Raw genomic sequence first — 17,823 nt, 5'->3', positions numbered from 1 at the left:
ATGCCCAGTATTAGAAGGCCAACACAAAATGAACGTTTTCGAGATATTTTGTCTCATAATGACTTGTTTGGGTATTTTTTTTTTTAATCTCACTGGCCTTTGGTTTATTTTTATGATTTGGGATATTATGACTTTATATGTGTGTTTCTTGTGCTTTTTCTGTTTTCTATTTCATTAGTTTGTTTTAAATTCTAGTTTGCTTGTGTTTAGAGAGAGAGAAAGAAGGCATAGAGTTAGACGGGTGGGAGGATCTGAGGGGATGAGGAAGGGGAAATGAAAATCAGAACATACTGACGTTTTCAATTTGAATTTTCTCAATTAAAATGTCAGTGTATGGATCCTTTGCACAGAATCTAAAGAGTCAGAAACAGGTATAAAACTGTTTTTGCATTGAGAGACACTGGGTAATATTTAGCAAAGAAGTAGCATTATGAAATGGTGCCCGAGACATAATCATGCAGCACTGCTTACCATAAAAATCCTAGCATGAGCTAGGATTAGGCACTTTGTATGTTGTAAGTATTTGTTTTCACAATAACCCTGCAAGACAGTTACCATCCTTACCTCTCATTGATGATGGATTTATGACACAGAAAATCTCCAAACCTACATAAAAACTTTCAAACAGCTAACTTACATGTGTAGTAATCTCTAATTGATACAACAGGGAACCGTTTGCATTTTGCAGTTGAGACTACAAAACGGTTTGTTTATGATGGAAAATTGTTGGTGTTTTAAAGAATTGAAGAATTACCTAATGATTCCACAATTATTCCTTTCTGAAAGTACTCTCAGAATCTAAAAGCAGGGGCTCAGATTAGTTTGTGTGGGTTTATAACATTAATCAACAATACTAAAAAACCAGAAAGAGTTCAAATGTTTATCACTGGATGAATGCATAAGCAAATGGTACACAAATGTTTTTCAACCATAAAAGAAATGAACTACTGGTGTGTTATAACACGGATATGATTCCAAATCAGACCACATGACAGATCTAAACATCAATGTATTACATACGGCTCTAGTCCCATGACATCTCTGAGACAGAAGGCAGGTTGGTGGTTGTCAGAAACAAGGAAGAAGAGAAGAAACTATTAAGAGGTTGTCTTAACCAGCCTGATCTCAAGTTCTTCCTCTCCCCCATTCCATGTTTGTATGTTTACTGACATTCCACACCACCCAGACATCTACTTTCCCTCTGAGGCAATATGATATCCTTAAAAGTAACATTGGATACTTTTCAAAGAAATATAAAACATTACATCATTACATATCATTCTACTCATTGTAGTAGCATGAAAACCAGCAGTCTGATAAAAAAATGAAGTGATAATGAAAAGTAGTGTAAAGTTTTCATAAAGCAATTCAACACACTTATAAAAACCTATCCTATATATTAATACCCTATAATCTCAAAAACTCATTTTCATAGTAATTTATAGTAACAATAGCTAATGCAAGAGATTCTTGAGTCAATATGTGCATATATATTTGCTCAAAAATATAATATCTGTTATTTGGTAGTCTAAAATTATCATTGAATCCTCAATTTGTCCAACTGCAATGTATCAGCTCTTTGTAAACCCTTAAAAGGTAAATAATACATGCATGCATACACATACACACACACACATTGCAAGGAGTACATTAAGATTTAAAGTTAAATTATCAGTATGTAGAAAACAGCATGATTTTTAGACATATTTAAAGAGGTAAATAAATGTCTTTGTGAAACTGTACCACTGGGAAATTAAACATGGCGTATTAAGATTAGATGGCAACAGAACATACAGTCCAACGAATGAGTAATTACAGGAATTTGAAATAGCACTGGCCTCATTTTCTCCAAAATAATGGAAATCTTAATCAAGTGTAACCTACACAAAAGTTAAGTAGAAATAGACAATAGTCTTAAATAAGAATCACAAAATTTAAAAAACTTCCAGAAGTATATGTCAGAAAAAAATCATGATCTAGAGCTAAAGAATCTTTTTTTCATTTCACCAAAAGTACAATCCATAAAATCCAAAAATAAAATCAACATGGATTTCATTAAAATTGAACATTAAAACGAATGCCTGTTTTATCTTTAAGTATGTAAAGAATGACTTTTTAGCACATACTGCTTTATATTAGCAATAAATATGTAACATACATCCAAACATATAATCTAGATCTAAACATATAATCTAGATCTGTGAGAATTTTAAAAACAGGGAAAAAAACTTTTAACTAGTGTAAGCATGCTACCAGCCTAAGATTTACTTTTTTATTTCAGAAAAGTTAATTTTCAACACTTACCAGCAGCTTCAAGAACCATTTGTAGTCTAGCTTTGGCCTGCTCAGCTGGTGGCTAAAAATCAACCATAAGAGACATTTACGGGTCAGTTTTAACACAGATCTTTAAATTAAAGCCCTACTAGGTATAAAAAAGTTAGAAGCCTTACCACAATCATTATTACCATCCATCTAATTTCTATTACAGTAATACTTCATAGCCAATTTGCTCACTAAAACTGTTGATCAAGAAAACTTTGACTCAATTCTGTCAATAAGGTTGAAAATAACTTTCATATCTAAGATTTCATTTCTAAGATTTTTAGATGATATAGTTATGGCATCCAAACATGGAATATACCCAGGTTATAATATTCTAACAGATCAGTTAAAAAGTATTCTTAGAACTTAGGACTTTGCTTTGACTACATTTATGAAGATGTCTCAATAAACCAGATAAACAATCTAAATAATACAAAATTTCCTTTATGAGCATAAATGCAAAAATATATAAAAATACATAAAATACTTGCAGACCAAATCCAAGAACACATCAAAAACACCATCCACTAGGATCAACTAGGCTTCATCCCACAGATGCAGGGATGGTTCAATATGCAAAAATCAATAAATACACTCCATCATATGAACAAACTGGAAGACAAAAACTATGATCATCTCATTAGATGCAGAAGAGGCCTTTGACAAAACCCAACACCCTCGCATGATAAAAGTCCTGAAAGGATTAGAGATACAAAGCACACACCTCAACATAATAAAGGCAATAGCAAGCCTATAGCCAATATCAAATTAAATGAAGAGAAACTCAAAGCAATTCCACTATAAACAGGAATAAGACAAGGCTGTCCAGTCTCCCCTTAACTATCCTATATAATACTTGAAGTCTTAGCTACAGCAACTGAAGGAGATCAAAGGGATACAAATGGAATACAAAGAAGATAAAGTATCATTATATGCAGGTGATATGATAGTAAATGTATATGACCCTAAAAATTGCACTGGGGAACTCACTGGATACAAACTTAACTCACAAAAATCAGTAGCCTTCCTATATACAAATGACAAATGGACTGAGAAAGAAATCAGGGAAATCATAATAGCCTCAAATAATATAAAATGTCATGGGGTAACTCTCTCAAGCAAGTGAAAGACTTGTATGATGAAAACTTTAAGTCTTTGAAGAAATTGAAGAAGATATCAGAAGAAGGAAAGATCATCCCAGCTCATGGATCAGTGGGATTAACATAGTAAAAACAACTACTTTATCAAAAGTAATCTAAAGATTCAATGAATCCCATCAAAATTCCAAAAGAATTCATTAGAGACTTTGAAAGTTCAACTTCATATGGAAACACAAAAAACTAAAGCAATCCTGAATAATAAATGATGAAGCTCTCACCCATTTTCAAGCTGTACAATAGAGCTATCATAATAAAAACTGCATGATATTGGCATAAAAACAGACACATTGATCAATGAGATCAAATTGAAGATCCAGATATAAATCCATATGTCTATGAACACCTGATTTTTGATGAAGATGCCAGAAATACACACTGGAGAAAAAGCAGAATCTTCAACTAATGCTACTTATGTGTGCATGTAGAAGAATGCAACTAGGGTTGGGGATGTAGCTCAGTGGTAGAGTGCTTGCCTAGCAAGCACAAGTTCCTGCGTTCGATCCTCAGCTCAAGAAAGAAGGAGGAGGAGGAGGAGAATGAAAAAGAAGGATGCAACTAAATCTGTATCTATCAACGTACACAAAACTCAAGTCTAAGAGGAATAAGGCTTCAACATAAAACCAGATACGCTGAACCTGACAGAAGAGAAAGTGGGGAAAATCCCTGAATTTACTAGCACAGGAGAAGACTTTCTAAACAAAACACCAATGGAGCAGGCACAACAATTAATAAATAGGACTTCATGAAACTGAAAAGCTTCTGTAAGGCAAAGGACACCATCACTGGAAAAAAAGGCAATCTATAGAATGGGAAAAGACTTTTACCAACTCCATACATGGCTAATATCTGAATTATATAAAGAACTCAAGAAACAAGACATCAACAAACCAAATAATCCAATTAAAAAATGAGGTACAAATCCAAACAGAGAATTCTCAATAGAGGAATCTCAAATGACTGAAAAACACTTAAAGAAATATTCAACATCCTTAGCCATCAGGGAAATGCAAATCAAAATGACTTTGAGATTCCATCTTAAACCTGTCAGAATGGTTAAGATCAATAACATAAGTAACAGCTCATACTGGTGGGGAAGTGGAGCAAAGAGAACACTCCTCTATTGCTGGTGGAGTGCAAACTTGTATAGTCACTATGGAAATCAATATGGCAGTTCCTCAAAAAACTGGGAATCAATCTACCTTAAGACCCAGCTATATCACTCTTGGTCATATATCCAAATGATGCTCCATACTACCACAAAGATCCTTGCTTTATTCTTAATAGCCAGAAACTGGAAACAATCTAGATGTCCCTCAACTATTCAATAGATAAAGAAAATGTGGTACATTTAACACAATGAATTATGACTCAACTGTTTAGAAAATAACATCATGTGATAAAGAATGATAGAAAATAACACTTATCTTCCCAATTTTCATTTAGTTATGGTGTTGTATTACAACAATAGTATCCCTGACTGAAATACTTGTATAACAGGCAGCAAGAGAGTCTGAGACAGGCTTGGTTATAACCAAAAAAGAGGGCAAGATGAACAAAGGTTGTTGGTTGGTGCCTTTGCTTGAATCTAGGGTCTACCCAATTCACATCTCATGATGAGACATATAAGGGGAACTCCACAGCTGTGGTTTGTAGAGGTGGAAGCTATGATGACATCAAGAAACTCTCTAAGAAATATAAAATGTACACACACTCCCAGAATAAACTTATTAGATCTGCAAAAAAAAAAAAAAAAGACATCATGAAATTTGCAGGCAAATGGATGGAACTAGAAAAAAATCATCCTGAGTGAGGTAACCCAGACCCAGTCTGATAAATATGGTATATATTCATGTATATATGTATTAGCAATTAAATAAGCAACCTACAATCTGTGGACCCGGAGAGGTCAGGCACAGAGTGGCACACGGGGATCTCCTTAGGAAAGGAAACTAGAAGATTTTAAAGTGGGCTGGTGGCGGGTGAGGACAGGAGGGATGATCAGGGAGGGAGGGGAATTAAGGTTGAGGGAGGGAGCGTGTACAGAGATAGATGGAATGAAGGGACATTTTAGGGATGATATGAAAACCTAGTGCAGTGGAAACTTCCTTAAATATATTAAGGTTATTTCAGATGAGGTCTCCTAATAGTGGAGGATAGAGAGTCCCGACTGGCCATCTGTTGTCACCAAATGAGTCTTCCAGCTAGTGGGACTGGGACTGGGTTATAGTCATTTGAGTTGTTGGCTAAGGGGGTTCCATGGAAATCCCCAAACAACTCAGGCTATAGCTAAGACAATGGTTTGCTTTCAGAAAACTGACTCTGGGCCCCATTACCAAGAACAACACCAACTCAACTTATTGAACACGGAGAAGATGATCTGGTGCCTACATGGGGCCTTCCTCCCTACCTTCCAGAGTCTTTGATGCTGGATGATACTCTGTAGGCTTCCAAAAGAGAAACAAACACCAACCCAGCCACAAACCCTTAACCTACAATCTGTCCACCCTGCAAAATACACTGGGGCAATGGTGGCACAGAACTTGTGGGAGTAGCTAACCAATGTCTGATCTGACTTAAGGCTTGCTCCATGAGATGGAACCCAAACCTGATAGTGCTTGGGTGACCAAGAACCTGATAATAGATAACCTAGAGACCGAGGGTAAAGCCAAACGCTCCTGGTCTAAATATATATCAATAAAATGACTCATAATGATATTCTGCTATACACACAGATCAGAGCCTTATTCAGTCATCATCAGAGATGATTCCTCTGGCAGCAGATGGGAACAGATGCAGAGATTCACAGCCCATCATTACATGGAAAGAGAGTCCTTCGAACACACAGCTCTAAATGAGATATCTTCATCAAATAGAACTCAGGGAACACTATGGAAGGGGAGGCAGAAACATTTTAAGAGCCAGAGGGTAGGAGGACACCTGGAAAACAAAGCTCTATGATTCAAATAAGCAGGAGGCACATGAACTCACCAAGACGGAAGCAGCGAGCACACAGCCTACACAGGTCTGCATCAGGTCCTCTGTGTATATATTACAGCTTTCAGCTTAGTATTTTTATGGGACTCTTGAGTGTGTGAATGAGCAGGTCTCTGATTTTTGTACCTGCTCTTGGCACTCCGTTCCTTCTGTTTGGTTGCCTGGTCCAATCTCAATGTGATGGTTTTGCTCTATCTTATATTTTTTGTCATGTTTGACTATCTCTTAGAAGCCTGTTCTCCTCTAACAAGAGACAGAAAGGGAATGGATCAAGACAATAGGGGAGGTGGAGAGGACCTGGGAGGAATCAGGGACGGGTAACTACGATCAGGGTATATTATGAGAAAACAATCTATTTTCAATAGAAGGAAAAAAAATAAAAGAAAAATCTGACTTTTCACAAGTAGTTATGCGGAGCTGAAAGCAATAGGAGTGGTATATTGAAAGAGATGGGGTGGATGTTCCTGTCAAACAGTAACTCTATATTCAACCAAAATAAAAATAAGCTAAAATTTTCACAACGCCTGAAACAAGTTTATGCTAGTGGACCTGTACTAATAAGAAATACAAAAGTGAGTCCTCCCTGCATAAGCTGAAATGGTACCAAATGGTACCTTGGAACCAACTATATATATAAAATTAAAAATTATATATATTTTAAATTGTATTGATGATTATTGTTATTTATGTATATGCTACTGTGGTATAGCAGCTTCCTCCAAGATTGAAACATTAAATTCTTCACGGAAGTTCATTAAAACAGAAAGCAAACAATTTGAAACAGTTTCAGAAAGTTTCTGACACTGGCTGAATCCATTATGACCCTCCATCTGCAAGAGTGAACAGAGTCACTCAGAAACATGGCTGCCTTAGCAGAGCAAAGCTCGACCAAGCTGCCGAGAACCAAAAACAGCCGAACTCCAGCTGATCAGAAGGAACAAGACCAGCCAAGCCACCTGGAAGAGGTTCAGATCAACCCAGGATCTTGGAAAGGACAACCTCCAACCTGTTGAGCTGCCTGTAGACTGTGCAATGTGCTCCTGGTTTCCAGCTTTGTGAGCTGTCACCCATACTGGGGTGGGCTTTGGTGATGCAGCTATCTGTGAGTCATTCTGTACATAACTTCAGTATTTCTGTAACCCCATTAAAACCCATTGAATCCCCAAGTTCAATTCTGGCAATATCCTTACTTTGGTCTGTCATTGTTTCCCTATCTGGGATGAGTAGACATTTGGTCACATCTCCAAAAACATAATAGCCATGGAGCATGATGGAAAGCAGGAAATAAGTATATGGGCTCAATTCTCTCCTTCTATCTTATATAGGTTGCAGGTTTCAAGCTTAGGTCTTCAGGCTTGAAAAGCAAGTGACTTTTTCCCACTGAGCATCCTGCCAGCCCCACACTGCATTTCAAAGGAAGATAAAAGAGATACATTTTCCTTTCACCAACTGCAGCATTCAGGAGATCTGGCCCTGCCTCTCATCTGCCATATGGTGATGAGAGCAAGAGAGATGACTCCCACACCTCCGCCACCAGTGGCCCTGCCTCTCACCAGCTTCAGCACTTGGCAGTGTGGCCCTACACCTTGCTTGGGCAACACAGGAGAGCTGGCCTTGGTGATATAGGTGTAGGTGAGCTGGCCCCACCCACTGATGCTTACTGCAGAGGGTGAGCTAGACAGGACAATGCTGGATAGCTCATCCTAATTTTAGGATGAGGGAGAGCTGGGTTGATGAACCCAGCAACCACCCAGACCCAGATCCAGGGCTATGAGTTGCTCCACTCCAACATCCTCCCCATCTATAAACTACTAGGGCACATATAAGGGGCTGGTCCTGCAGATCCAAGGCTGCAGGATATCCATGACACATGGCAATAATAGGATACCCAAGAGGAGCCTCAGTGAGGGCCCAGTATGGAGAGTATAGCAGAAGTCAGAGGCCTCAAGCCAGACCAATGACTCACTGCAATGAAACTTGCAAGGAGATTTATGGAATAAAGGGTGGACTGTATGACTCACTAGTCACACTACAGCTGCTACGATGAGATTTTTCTTCTTTTACATCTTATTTTGTTTTATCTTGGGTGGAGGGTGCAAGGGCAGAGGGTGATGAGTGGAATTGAGATGCATGATGTGAAATCCATGAAGAATCAATAAAAAGTTAAATTAGGGGAAAAGATGCATTTTAATTCAGGGCTATTGCCATTTTGTTGTACCAGTAAAAATGGTGGTTTCCCTTTTGTTTCTAAGCAACAAAGTGATTGCAATGTTTTTAAATGGAATAGTCCAATAAAATTAAAATCATGCAAATTTTACCATGTCAAAACTATATTCTAGTTAGGTAAGAAGAGAAAAAGAAAAGGTAGAAAAGAGATGAACTTTTCTAAGAAGGGAAGAATAAGGGAGCCAGAGATGAAGGTGGAGAGAAGGAGCAAAGAATCAGTACAGTATCTACTGAGAAACCAGAAGACATCAGCGAAACACCACGGGGAAGAAAAGAAAGACTGCAGATGGGCATGGAGACAGACAGGTGACAAGGACCCAGAGGAAAGCCAGCACAAAGGGCTGGGAAACACCAGAGACATATCTACCATATGTGCCATGCACACTCACTAAGAGTATGTAAACATTCAAATATATGTACTTGCCATTTTTTAATCTTATTTTTGAGACTATAGTTACAATTCTTCCTTCTCTTCCATCAACACCCCCACAAACCCCTCTCTGCTCTCCTTCAAATTCATGACCTCTTTATCGTGATTTCATATATATATATATATATACCTAAATATAATCTGCTTAATCCATGCGATCTTATTGGCATGTACGTTTTCAGGGCTGTCCATTTGACAATGAACAACAAATCAGTGTACTCTTCTCTGATATGACCACTTCTGCCACTCTCCACTTTCCTCAATTATATTTTTCCACACAGAGAATCTACAACTTTTATCAGATTTCAAAGGCATCTAGGTTATTTTAAACTAAGGACCGGTCTTCTAAAGTACTAATAAATGGTTTTAAATTCCATTCATTTGAACTGTGGTTTCAAATGCATCCCTCCTCATGTTACCATTTGAGTGATAATTCACTAATATAAGTTAGTTCATAACTCTTTAATTGTCCATTATTCTTCTTTCAGAAGCTTGGGTCCAGGTTGCAGGAGTGAATAGAGTAAGAGCATTCTCTGGGATACAATGGCAGAAGACAGGAAGAGTCTGGATTAGCTGGAAGTCCCCTATTCTTGAGACAAGGAGCTAAGCCATCCATTTGCTGCATTGAGGAATTATGTATAGGTCGGTTTTTAAAATGTCTTTTGTTTTTTGTGATTATAATATAATTACATCATTTCCCTCTTCCCTTTCCTCCCTCCAAACCCCCACAAAGCCCTCATCTTCTTTCAAATCATGGCCTTTTCTTTCATTAATTGTTACATATGTTATGCATATGTTTTTAGGTATGGGATAACAAATTGTTAGTGGACGGAGGCCTTATAGGTTTTCCCCAAGCCACTGTGTACTGTCAATTTTTAGGCAGTCATGTTGGTGAGATTTTATGGTTGTAGCTTCTGACATTAGTATGAGACAGAATCTCATAGCAAACTCCTTGATCATCTGGCTCTGAGAACATTTCCACCCTCTCCTCCACAATGATCCCTGAGCCTTAAGTGTGGAACTTGTTTTGTACATGTATCCATTGCAGCTGGGCTCCACAATTCTGCATTTTGATTGGTTGTTTTTGTTTGTTTGTTTGTAATGGGTCTCTGTCTCTTGCAAAGAGAAGTTCCTTTGATCAATGGTAAGGAACATTCTTATCTGTGGGTATAAAGATAAATATTTAGAATGTAGTTTAGGATTGTACAGTTAGTAAAGGATTGGTTGCAAGTTCTCCAGGATCTAGGACTTCACCAGCCCTGTGTAGCTGGCTGTTTCCAGTCCCATAATTTCTCTCTTGTGTCCAATGAGAGAGTTGATGGGCTCCTGCCAAGGGGTGTGTGCCACTATTGCACTCTTATGGCTATGGCATCATGCTGGCTGTCGACAGGCATCATGCTGGGAGGACTGTTGGTTGCTTCTCTCCTTTGGAAGCTTGTTTTTGAGACAGGGGTCCCTCTATGGTGTTCAGAATTGCCTGTGGTTTGTAACCAAGTGATAGTCATGCCATAGCCTCTCCAACAGCTGGAACTATAGGTATGTAACAACATATCCAACTGCTTACATTTAGGACCTGAAGTTGTATGATTTTAAAAATGATTTTCAGGTAGTTGTAAAGATCAGTCAGGTTAAAAATGACCCCTCTGAATAGTCCAGAATTGTATCCTGAGCATTCAAAGTAGCTCTTGGAACACAGAAGACTCAATATACAATTTGTTGAATAAATGAATAAATATTCTTTTTCACTGTATGGATATAAATAATAAAATCAACCAAAGTTGAAGTTTACCTATATGTTCCATATACCCACTATTCTGATAAGAAATTACTTACATTCCTTAAGTAGTAAGTTCCTAGTATATATGCTTAAGTTAGTTGTGTTTAAGTATTCCAGCTCTATCTCTGGCATCTTCCCATCCTCCTACTAGTCCATAGGTCATTTGGTTGAGGTGTGTGTGTGTGTGTGTGTGTGTGTGTGTGTGTGTGTGTGTGTGTGTGTGTGAGAGAGAGAGAGAGGAGAGAGAGAGAGAGAGAGAGAGAGAGAGAGAGAGAGAGAGAGAGCGCTCAAGGGAGCAATCACCCAGGCATGTGTGAGGTGACTAGACATCAATTTCAACTATCTTTTTTTAACAGTTCCATTTATTTAGTATATGGAGTGTGGATGTGAAAACACCATGGTGTTCACATGGAAGTCAGAGGACAACTTGTAGGAGGTGGTTCTCTTTCTACCATGTGGCTCCGGGGGACTGAACTCACATCATCGGGATTGGCAGACAAAACCTTCACTGGATGGACCATAGCCCTTTACTCTATGTTTCTGAGCTCGTCTCTCACTGGACCTAATGGCCAGGAAGTAAGGCCATAGGACCCTCCTATCCCTGCCCTCACTCCCAACACTGGGGTTATAGGTGTATGGCATCAAGCTTGGCTTTTACATGGCTGTTAGGGATTTGAACTCAGGTCCTCATATTTACACAAACTAGCATTTTACTCCCTGAGCTCTCCAGCCTCAGATTTCTTAAAAGTTGTATTCCTTGAGTCAGCAATACGTTTTAGGCTCCTGAGTAACAGTATCAAGGAAATATAGAAAAATCATAGTAAGATTTTTATTCTTTTCAAATAGGAGAAACAATCTTAACTTCTAAAAATGAAGCCATTTTAGATTACTTCCAAAATCTTGTCATTAAGTTTTTAGTATAGAGTTAAAATTCTTGAGACAACAGAGGGCATTTAAAACTACAAGCCTGTAGCACATGATATCATAGATCAGATGTATAAAAAATACCATAAACATGCTTTTCAGAGACAATTATCTGGCCAGTCAATTCTTAGACAAACATTTCCTTCAAAGGACAGGGAGTCACTTCCTTTCCTGTCTTGGATAAGGAAGGGCTCTTAATCATGAGGGGAAAGGATTTAATTAGATATACACAGTGTACCACATTAACAAATACAATTTATTACAATTAATTTTAAAAATCTGAACTTGTTAATAAAAATAATTAAGTACCAAAAAATGGCTAAATAGGGAAAAGGAGGAGGCAGATATTTTTTAATCGTCATAGTATAGGAGAACATCATTCTGATTAAAATTGATGGGTATAATTTTATAATTTATGCCCCTTCAGGGATTTGATCTGCTCAATATTCCTTTTATCAGCCCCTATTTTAAAGGTAGTGTAAGTATGCCTGGGTAACTGTGAAGAAAGCTGCTGCTGGACTGAAGAGCAATCCAGAAGGGCAGGGGAAAGGCATCTCTCAGGGAAGAACAAGTTAAAGCCAGTAAACAGACCCTCATAATGATGTGCTAGTTGTCAAACTTCTATTCACCAAATCCTGAATATGTATCCATCCATCACTCCAAGTTTCCCCTGCTCTAGGTTCCAACCCTGCAGCCTCCTCCTTCAGGCCTAACAGTTACACATCCTAGGCAAAGAAAAAACTCAAACTAGATACTTAGGGTACAAAGAACCCTTAACAGACTTTGATATTGAGGAAGACAGGACATCAAGATTCCTTCCTTAAGCTCTGACTAAAGTCTAAGCAGGAAGAGCAGTTACATCATATAGGCAATAAGGAAGTGCCTTTTATTCTTGGCAGAACCTAGGGGGTCAGCAGGAGAATGTTTCAGATGAATAATTTGAAAGGAACAGTAATGACCCTTTTCAGTTTTGTTTAAATACTGAACATATATTTGAGGATGCATATGAGGCAAGATTCCTCTAAACTGCCACAGAGGTTAGGGGATATTTTACTCTAAATACAAGAGTAAAGTCTGAAAGATGCTTTTTGTAATCAGAAAGTTTAGTTCTATTTTTAGCACAGACTTTTAATATTGTTCAAACTAAATACAAAGAAAAATGTAGACTCTTGACAGGTAAAGGATTTTCAAATACAGTATTTAATTTTTCAAGCTGTATTAATTGAAACTTGTAAGATTATTAATTCTATGTGAAATATTTATAAAAGGTAAATAAAAATACCCCTTGACTCAAGAACAGAAATGAGAGGACACAATGATTTTTTTTTTCTGATTGCATTTCCATTTGCTCTCTTTGTACCCAAACCATGTTAAACAGTACCACAGTACTCAATACAAATGAGAGGCTTATAAGAGATGGCACAGAAAGCCACTGGTAGGAGAAGAGGCCTGTCACACAGTAGAGATAGGACCTACCAATAAAGCCTGAGCTTTACCAACGCTTCTCTCTTCACATTCAGACTGGCAGTGAGATATCTTAGCATATAGCTGTCTGTCATGGCAACAGCAGTGAGCATGAAGGTATAGACTGTTTAAGATTATTGTGAGCTGGGCACAACTCTAAACACAAGAAGTTGAGGCAGGAGGGTTATGAAGTCCAGACCTCTGTGGGTTATTGTGACAATCCGTTTTAAAACAAAAACAAACATAAAACTAAAACAAATAAAAGAATTGTTGAATAGTATTTAAAGAACAATTTTGGTTGTACTAATGTGTCTAGATCATTGAAAGAATGGTCTAGTAACTAAAAGAAGCTTATAGTCGAAACAGAATTAAGTAATGATATAAATTTTATAATTAAGATCTAATTACATAAATTTCAGTTGGGCAGCATAGGAAGCATAAAAACAAGCAAAAACCATCTAGCAAGTTAAGCACTGGACATTCAACACAAGTAAAACAATACCTTATTAAGATTGTTAAATCATTTCCTTTAAATGCGACTTTCATTTCTTTTGTAATTTTGTTTTTAGTATGTAAACTTAGGTAAAAGATTTGGTTGAAAGATGATTTAGTATACTACAAACATGAGCTCTTGAGTGTGTGGGTTTAACAGTGTGGGCTGACATTTATTATTTGCTGGTTGTTAAACAGGTCATTTAGACTCTCTACATCTCAATTTCCTTATCTATAAAACCATGAAAATAGGAGTACTGAAATTCCTTCAATAATATTGTAATTTGGATGCCCCAAAATTAAAAGTATGAGCTTTTATGCCATCGTTCCTGAGTTTTATGACAGAATTTTCCTTCTACCTTCTTGAGGAGCATATTATTGCAAGACTTTATTGTGAGCACCTCATAGACTTTAAGTGTGTGCGTGCGTGTGTGCGTGCGTGCGTGCATGCGTGTGTGTGTGTGTGTGTGTGTGTGTGTGTGTGTGTGTGTACACGCGCGAGCGCGCACATATGCGTGGGTATGCCATTAACTATGGACTTCAATTGAAGCGCTAGGTACATATTACTTACTGTTATGATTACTAGAATTTCATTATTATTACTATGGTTTTACAGCTGTATGGGCATATCACTACAGGAACTTATATTTAGTATCAAAGATATATATTATGAAATAGTGTAAAATTCCACAACATAATGAGGTAACAGTATTTATTCCTTCTTTTACAGAAAGTCAACACCTACGATTAAAATATAAGACATCCAATTTTGAAAAATTATATCTTTATCATTCCATGTATCCTAAGTTATGAATATTTTAGTCAAAACAGAAAACAAACTATTTCTAAAACTTGTAAGAAACGTGACAAGCTGGAAAGCTTACTAATATTTGGGTAACAGCCCTTCATTTGAAATTACAAACACCATAGCAACTCTTCATGCCCATGGATTAAAAGGACCGACAGAAGCCAAATCAAGTATGTTTTATTTCCATTGTTTAAGTTTATCTGCTATACATGGTTTTATTTAACATGCAAAAATACTCTGCTATCAAAGAAACAATCTCAGTGAATGAAGGAAGTTAAGACACAAATGAATTATCTTTAACACACATTTGGGAAAATGTGGCACATTTTCTCAAAAATCCCAGAATCATCTTTTGCATTTTTCTGTGGATTCCTATTAAAAGTCAATTATCTGTAGCTTAGAAATTTTTTATGGATCTTTCAAAACTTCAAATTATTTAAAAATAAAATGCTATCTTAATTACAAGTATCAACTGTATCTAAAGAATAATAGGGATAAATGTTTAGTTCCATTTTCTATAAAACAATAATAGTTGTCCTAATTTCTTTAGGAATAAAGTGGGATATAAACAAAACCAGACCCTAAAGTATACATTTTCTGTTACCATATCAGGATCATTCTCCTTTACAGGGTCACTAGAGTTAAATTACTTAATTAGTTTTTTGGTCAAGCATATGCTGAGATTTTATGAAAACTGGTGATAAAGTTTTTACAGGTGTGGCTTCCTAAAAACATCCCATTAATACACTGTGCTGTATTCTAGCTCTAACACTTGATACAATTTGGATAATATCCAATAGATGGCACTGTTCCCACTAGGTAGCAAGGACCTTACAGAGAACTCCTTACAAACACACATTTTACAACCAACTATCTGCTCAAATCGCTGAATTTGAATTTTTCATGATGGGGAATACATATTAAAAATAAACTTAATACAAATGTATTTTATTAAATACAGTATATGACAGACCAAACTAAGGCAAAGAATTTACTTATTTACAAAACTATCTGAGTGACTATCATTATACACCATGGATATAAAAGAGAAGCTATTTTCTTGTTTCTGATAATACAATCATATGATAAGTAGAATTATCAATGGAAATATGCAGAGAGACATAGAGGACCATCCTCAGGAGTAAGTGGATCTGAGAAACTGCTTGCAAGGGACATGATACCTCAATTGGTCAGAAAGGAGGAGGGATGAACTAGCAAGGACAAAACCATGAAAACAGTAGTACAACCAGGGACTCAGCTCAGAATGGTAAGATTAGCAAGATGTAAACTTGTTGTGGAGTATATATCACTGGGGGGGGGGCTATCTAAGAAATCTGGGCTTTCCTTCATATGATGGGGATCCATTAAAGATGTGACAGGGAGTAATGTGATCAAATTTACATTTTGCAAAAATCACTTCAGGGGCTGGGTATCCTTGAATTTAAATATGCTAAGACTGGGGGTGGGACTCCAACAAAGCTGTTCTGAAATACTCCAGGCAACAAGCAAGAAAGATTTTGCCAGAGCAGTGGTAAGGAGGGAACCAAGAAAAACTGAAGCTGTATCTTGGACAGAAAATTGTGTCTTCAGACAAAAAATTCCTTTGTGATTCAACATTCTTGAAGCTGCAGATAGGTTCTTCCTGATGTGTCAAGAAACAAAAGTACCAGAATACTTTTTCAATTGCCAGACATACACAGGAATGAATGGTCTGAATCTCCAAAAGATACCAACTTCACTAAGCCATTCGCATTGCGATTTCAGAACCCCTCCCTTTGGTGAATTTTTCTAGAGTAGTGGTTCTCAATTCACGGGTCATGACCCCTTTGGGGGAGGTCACTTATCAGATATTTTGCATATAAGATATCTATCTACATTATGATTCATAACAGTAGCAAAATTACAGTTATGAAGTAACAATGAAATGATTTTATGGTTTGGATCACCACAACGTGAGGAACTATATTAAAAGGTCACAGCAGTAGAAAGGTTGAGAACCACTAGTCTGGAGGATTATAGGAAGAAATATCACAAAAGGTAGAACTAATCTATCATGATGGGAGAGGTGGCAAAGAGTCAGTTGCCCCAGGAATATGCCACCCCTTCATATATTCATAGAAATTACTCTAAAATCCATAGTGCAGAATCAATGTGCCACTGCCGCCCTTTTTTATGCAGCATAGTCTCATCTCTTTGGAATTTCTATTTTGCTTTGCATTGATTAAAAAAAAAAACTCTTCTATTTAGACTGTCTAATAATTTCAGCTAAATTTAATGTTTTCTTTCAGGAACCTAGAAGAAACCTTCACCCGGGAACAACTGTTACAACCACAAATTTAAATGGACTAAGAATGAAGTAGGGAGTCAACACAGAGGCTGTTCTGAGTAGTGCAGAAAACAACCAACACAGCTTTAACAAGAGCAGTGGCCCCAGGGTGGAGAGGAAGATACAATGTTGGAAACTACTAAGGGGATGAGTTTTGGTTGGATAGGTTTTTCAGTGGAAACTGTGGAGGAGCAATGGGAAATCAAGGCTCATGGTGAGACAATGTATTTTCTTAGTAGTACAAGGTTTTACTGGTCCACCATCCTTTGAGCTATGTTTCTATCAGGGTATGCTGTTGTCATGATCTTATCAAGTCTTTATACTTTCATATCAACCTGTGGTACTTTTACCTTTAAAACATGTTCAAAAGAATGACTAAAAATGTCTTTAATGTCTGCCTCTTCCATTTATTAGATTATACTGCACGAAGACAGGGTCATCCCTCCTGATGTGGTTCACCTCCCCACACTGTCACTGAAACTGACAGGTGGCTGATGTTCAACAAATACTTGTTCAAGGAACACCTGTCTGACGGTATGTACACTCTGCTTGGCTGTGTGCTTTCCATTAGATCAAATACCATCTTAGGCCACATTTAGACATATCCACAAGAGATCATTCCTATTCATTAAGTACTCTAAGTACACTAGCATTTTCAGTGATAGCTGGGCTGTCTCACATGTCAGATTAGAAGCTACTCTCCAGTATCATGAGGTGCTTCTGTTCATGTCAGCCCTCCCCAACAGACATTTTATAAAGGAAAGAAAGGTACTTTCTTACCTTCTAATTCTTATCAGGGTCCTTTCTTAATGAATATTTATTTTTTCACAGTGTTTAAACTTTGTGCCCAAATGTACCCTAAAATATAGTTTGGTCAAATTTGTAGTTTGAGATGTTGTA

The 17,823-nt window shown here is 37.2% G+C and overlaps 1 protein-coding gene across 1 annotated transcript in view; it reads right to left on the bottom strand.

Moving 5' to 3' along the window:
* Rsrc1 (arginine and serine rich coiled-coil 1) overlaps window positions 1-17,823 on the bottom strand; it is a 322,919-nt gene that overhangs the window by 130,341 nt on the left and 174,755 nt on the right. The window contains exon 6 of the mRNA XM_036189598.1: window positions 2,305-2,356. Coding sequence (XP_036045491.1) covers window positions 2,305-2,356 — 52 coding nt within the window. The remainder of the gene's footprint in view (window positions 1-2,304; window positions 2,357-17,823) is intronic.

The sequence above is a fragment of the Onychomys torridus genome, chromosome 6, assembly GCF_903995425.1.
Source record: "Onychomys torridus chromosome 6, mOncTor1.1, whole genome shotgun sequence".
Classification (NCBI taxonomy): Eukaryota; Metazoa; Chordata; class Mammalia; order Rodentia; family Cricetidae; genus Onychomys; species Onychomys torridus.
This window is presented reverse-complemented; position numbering and strand designations above follow the sequence as displayed.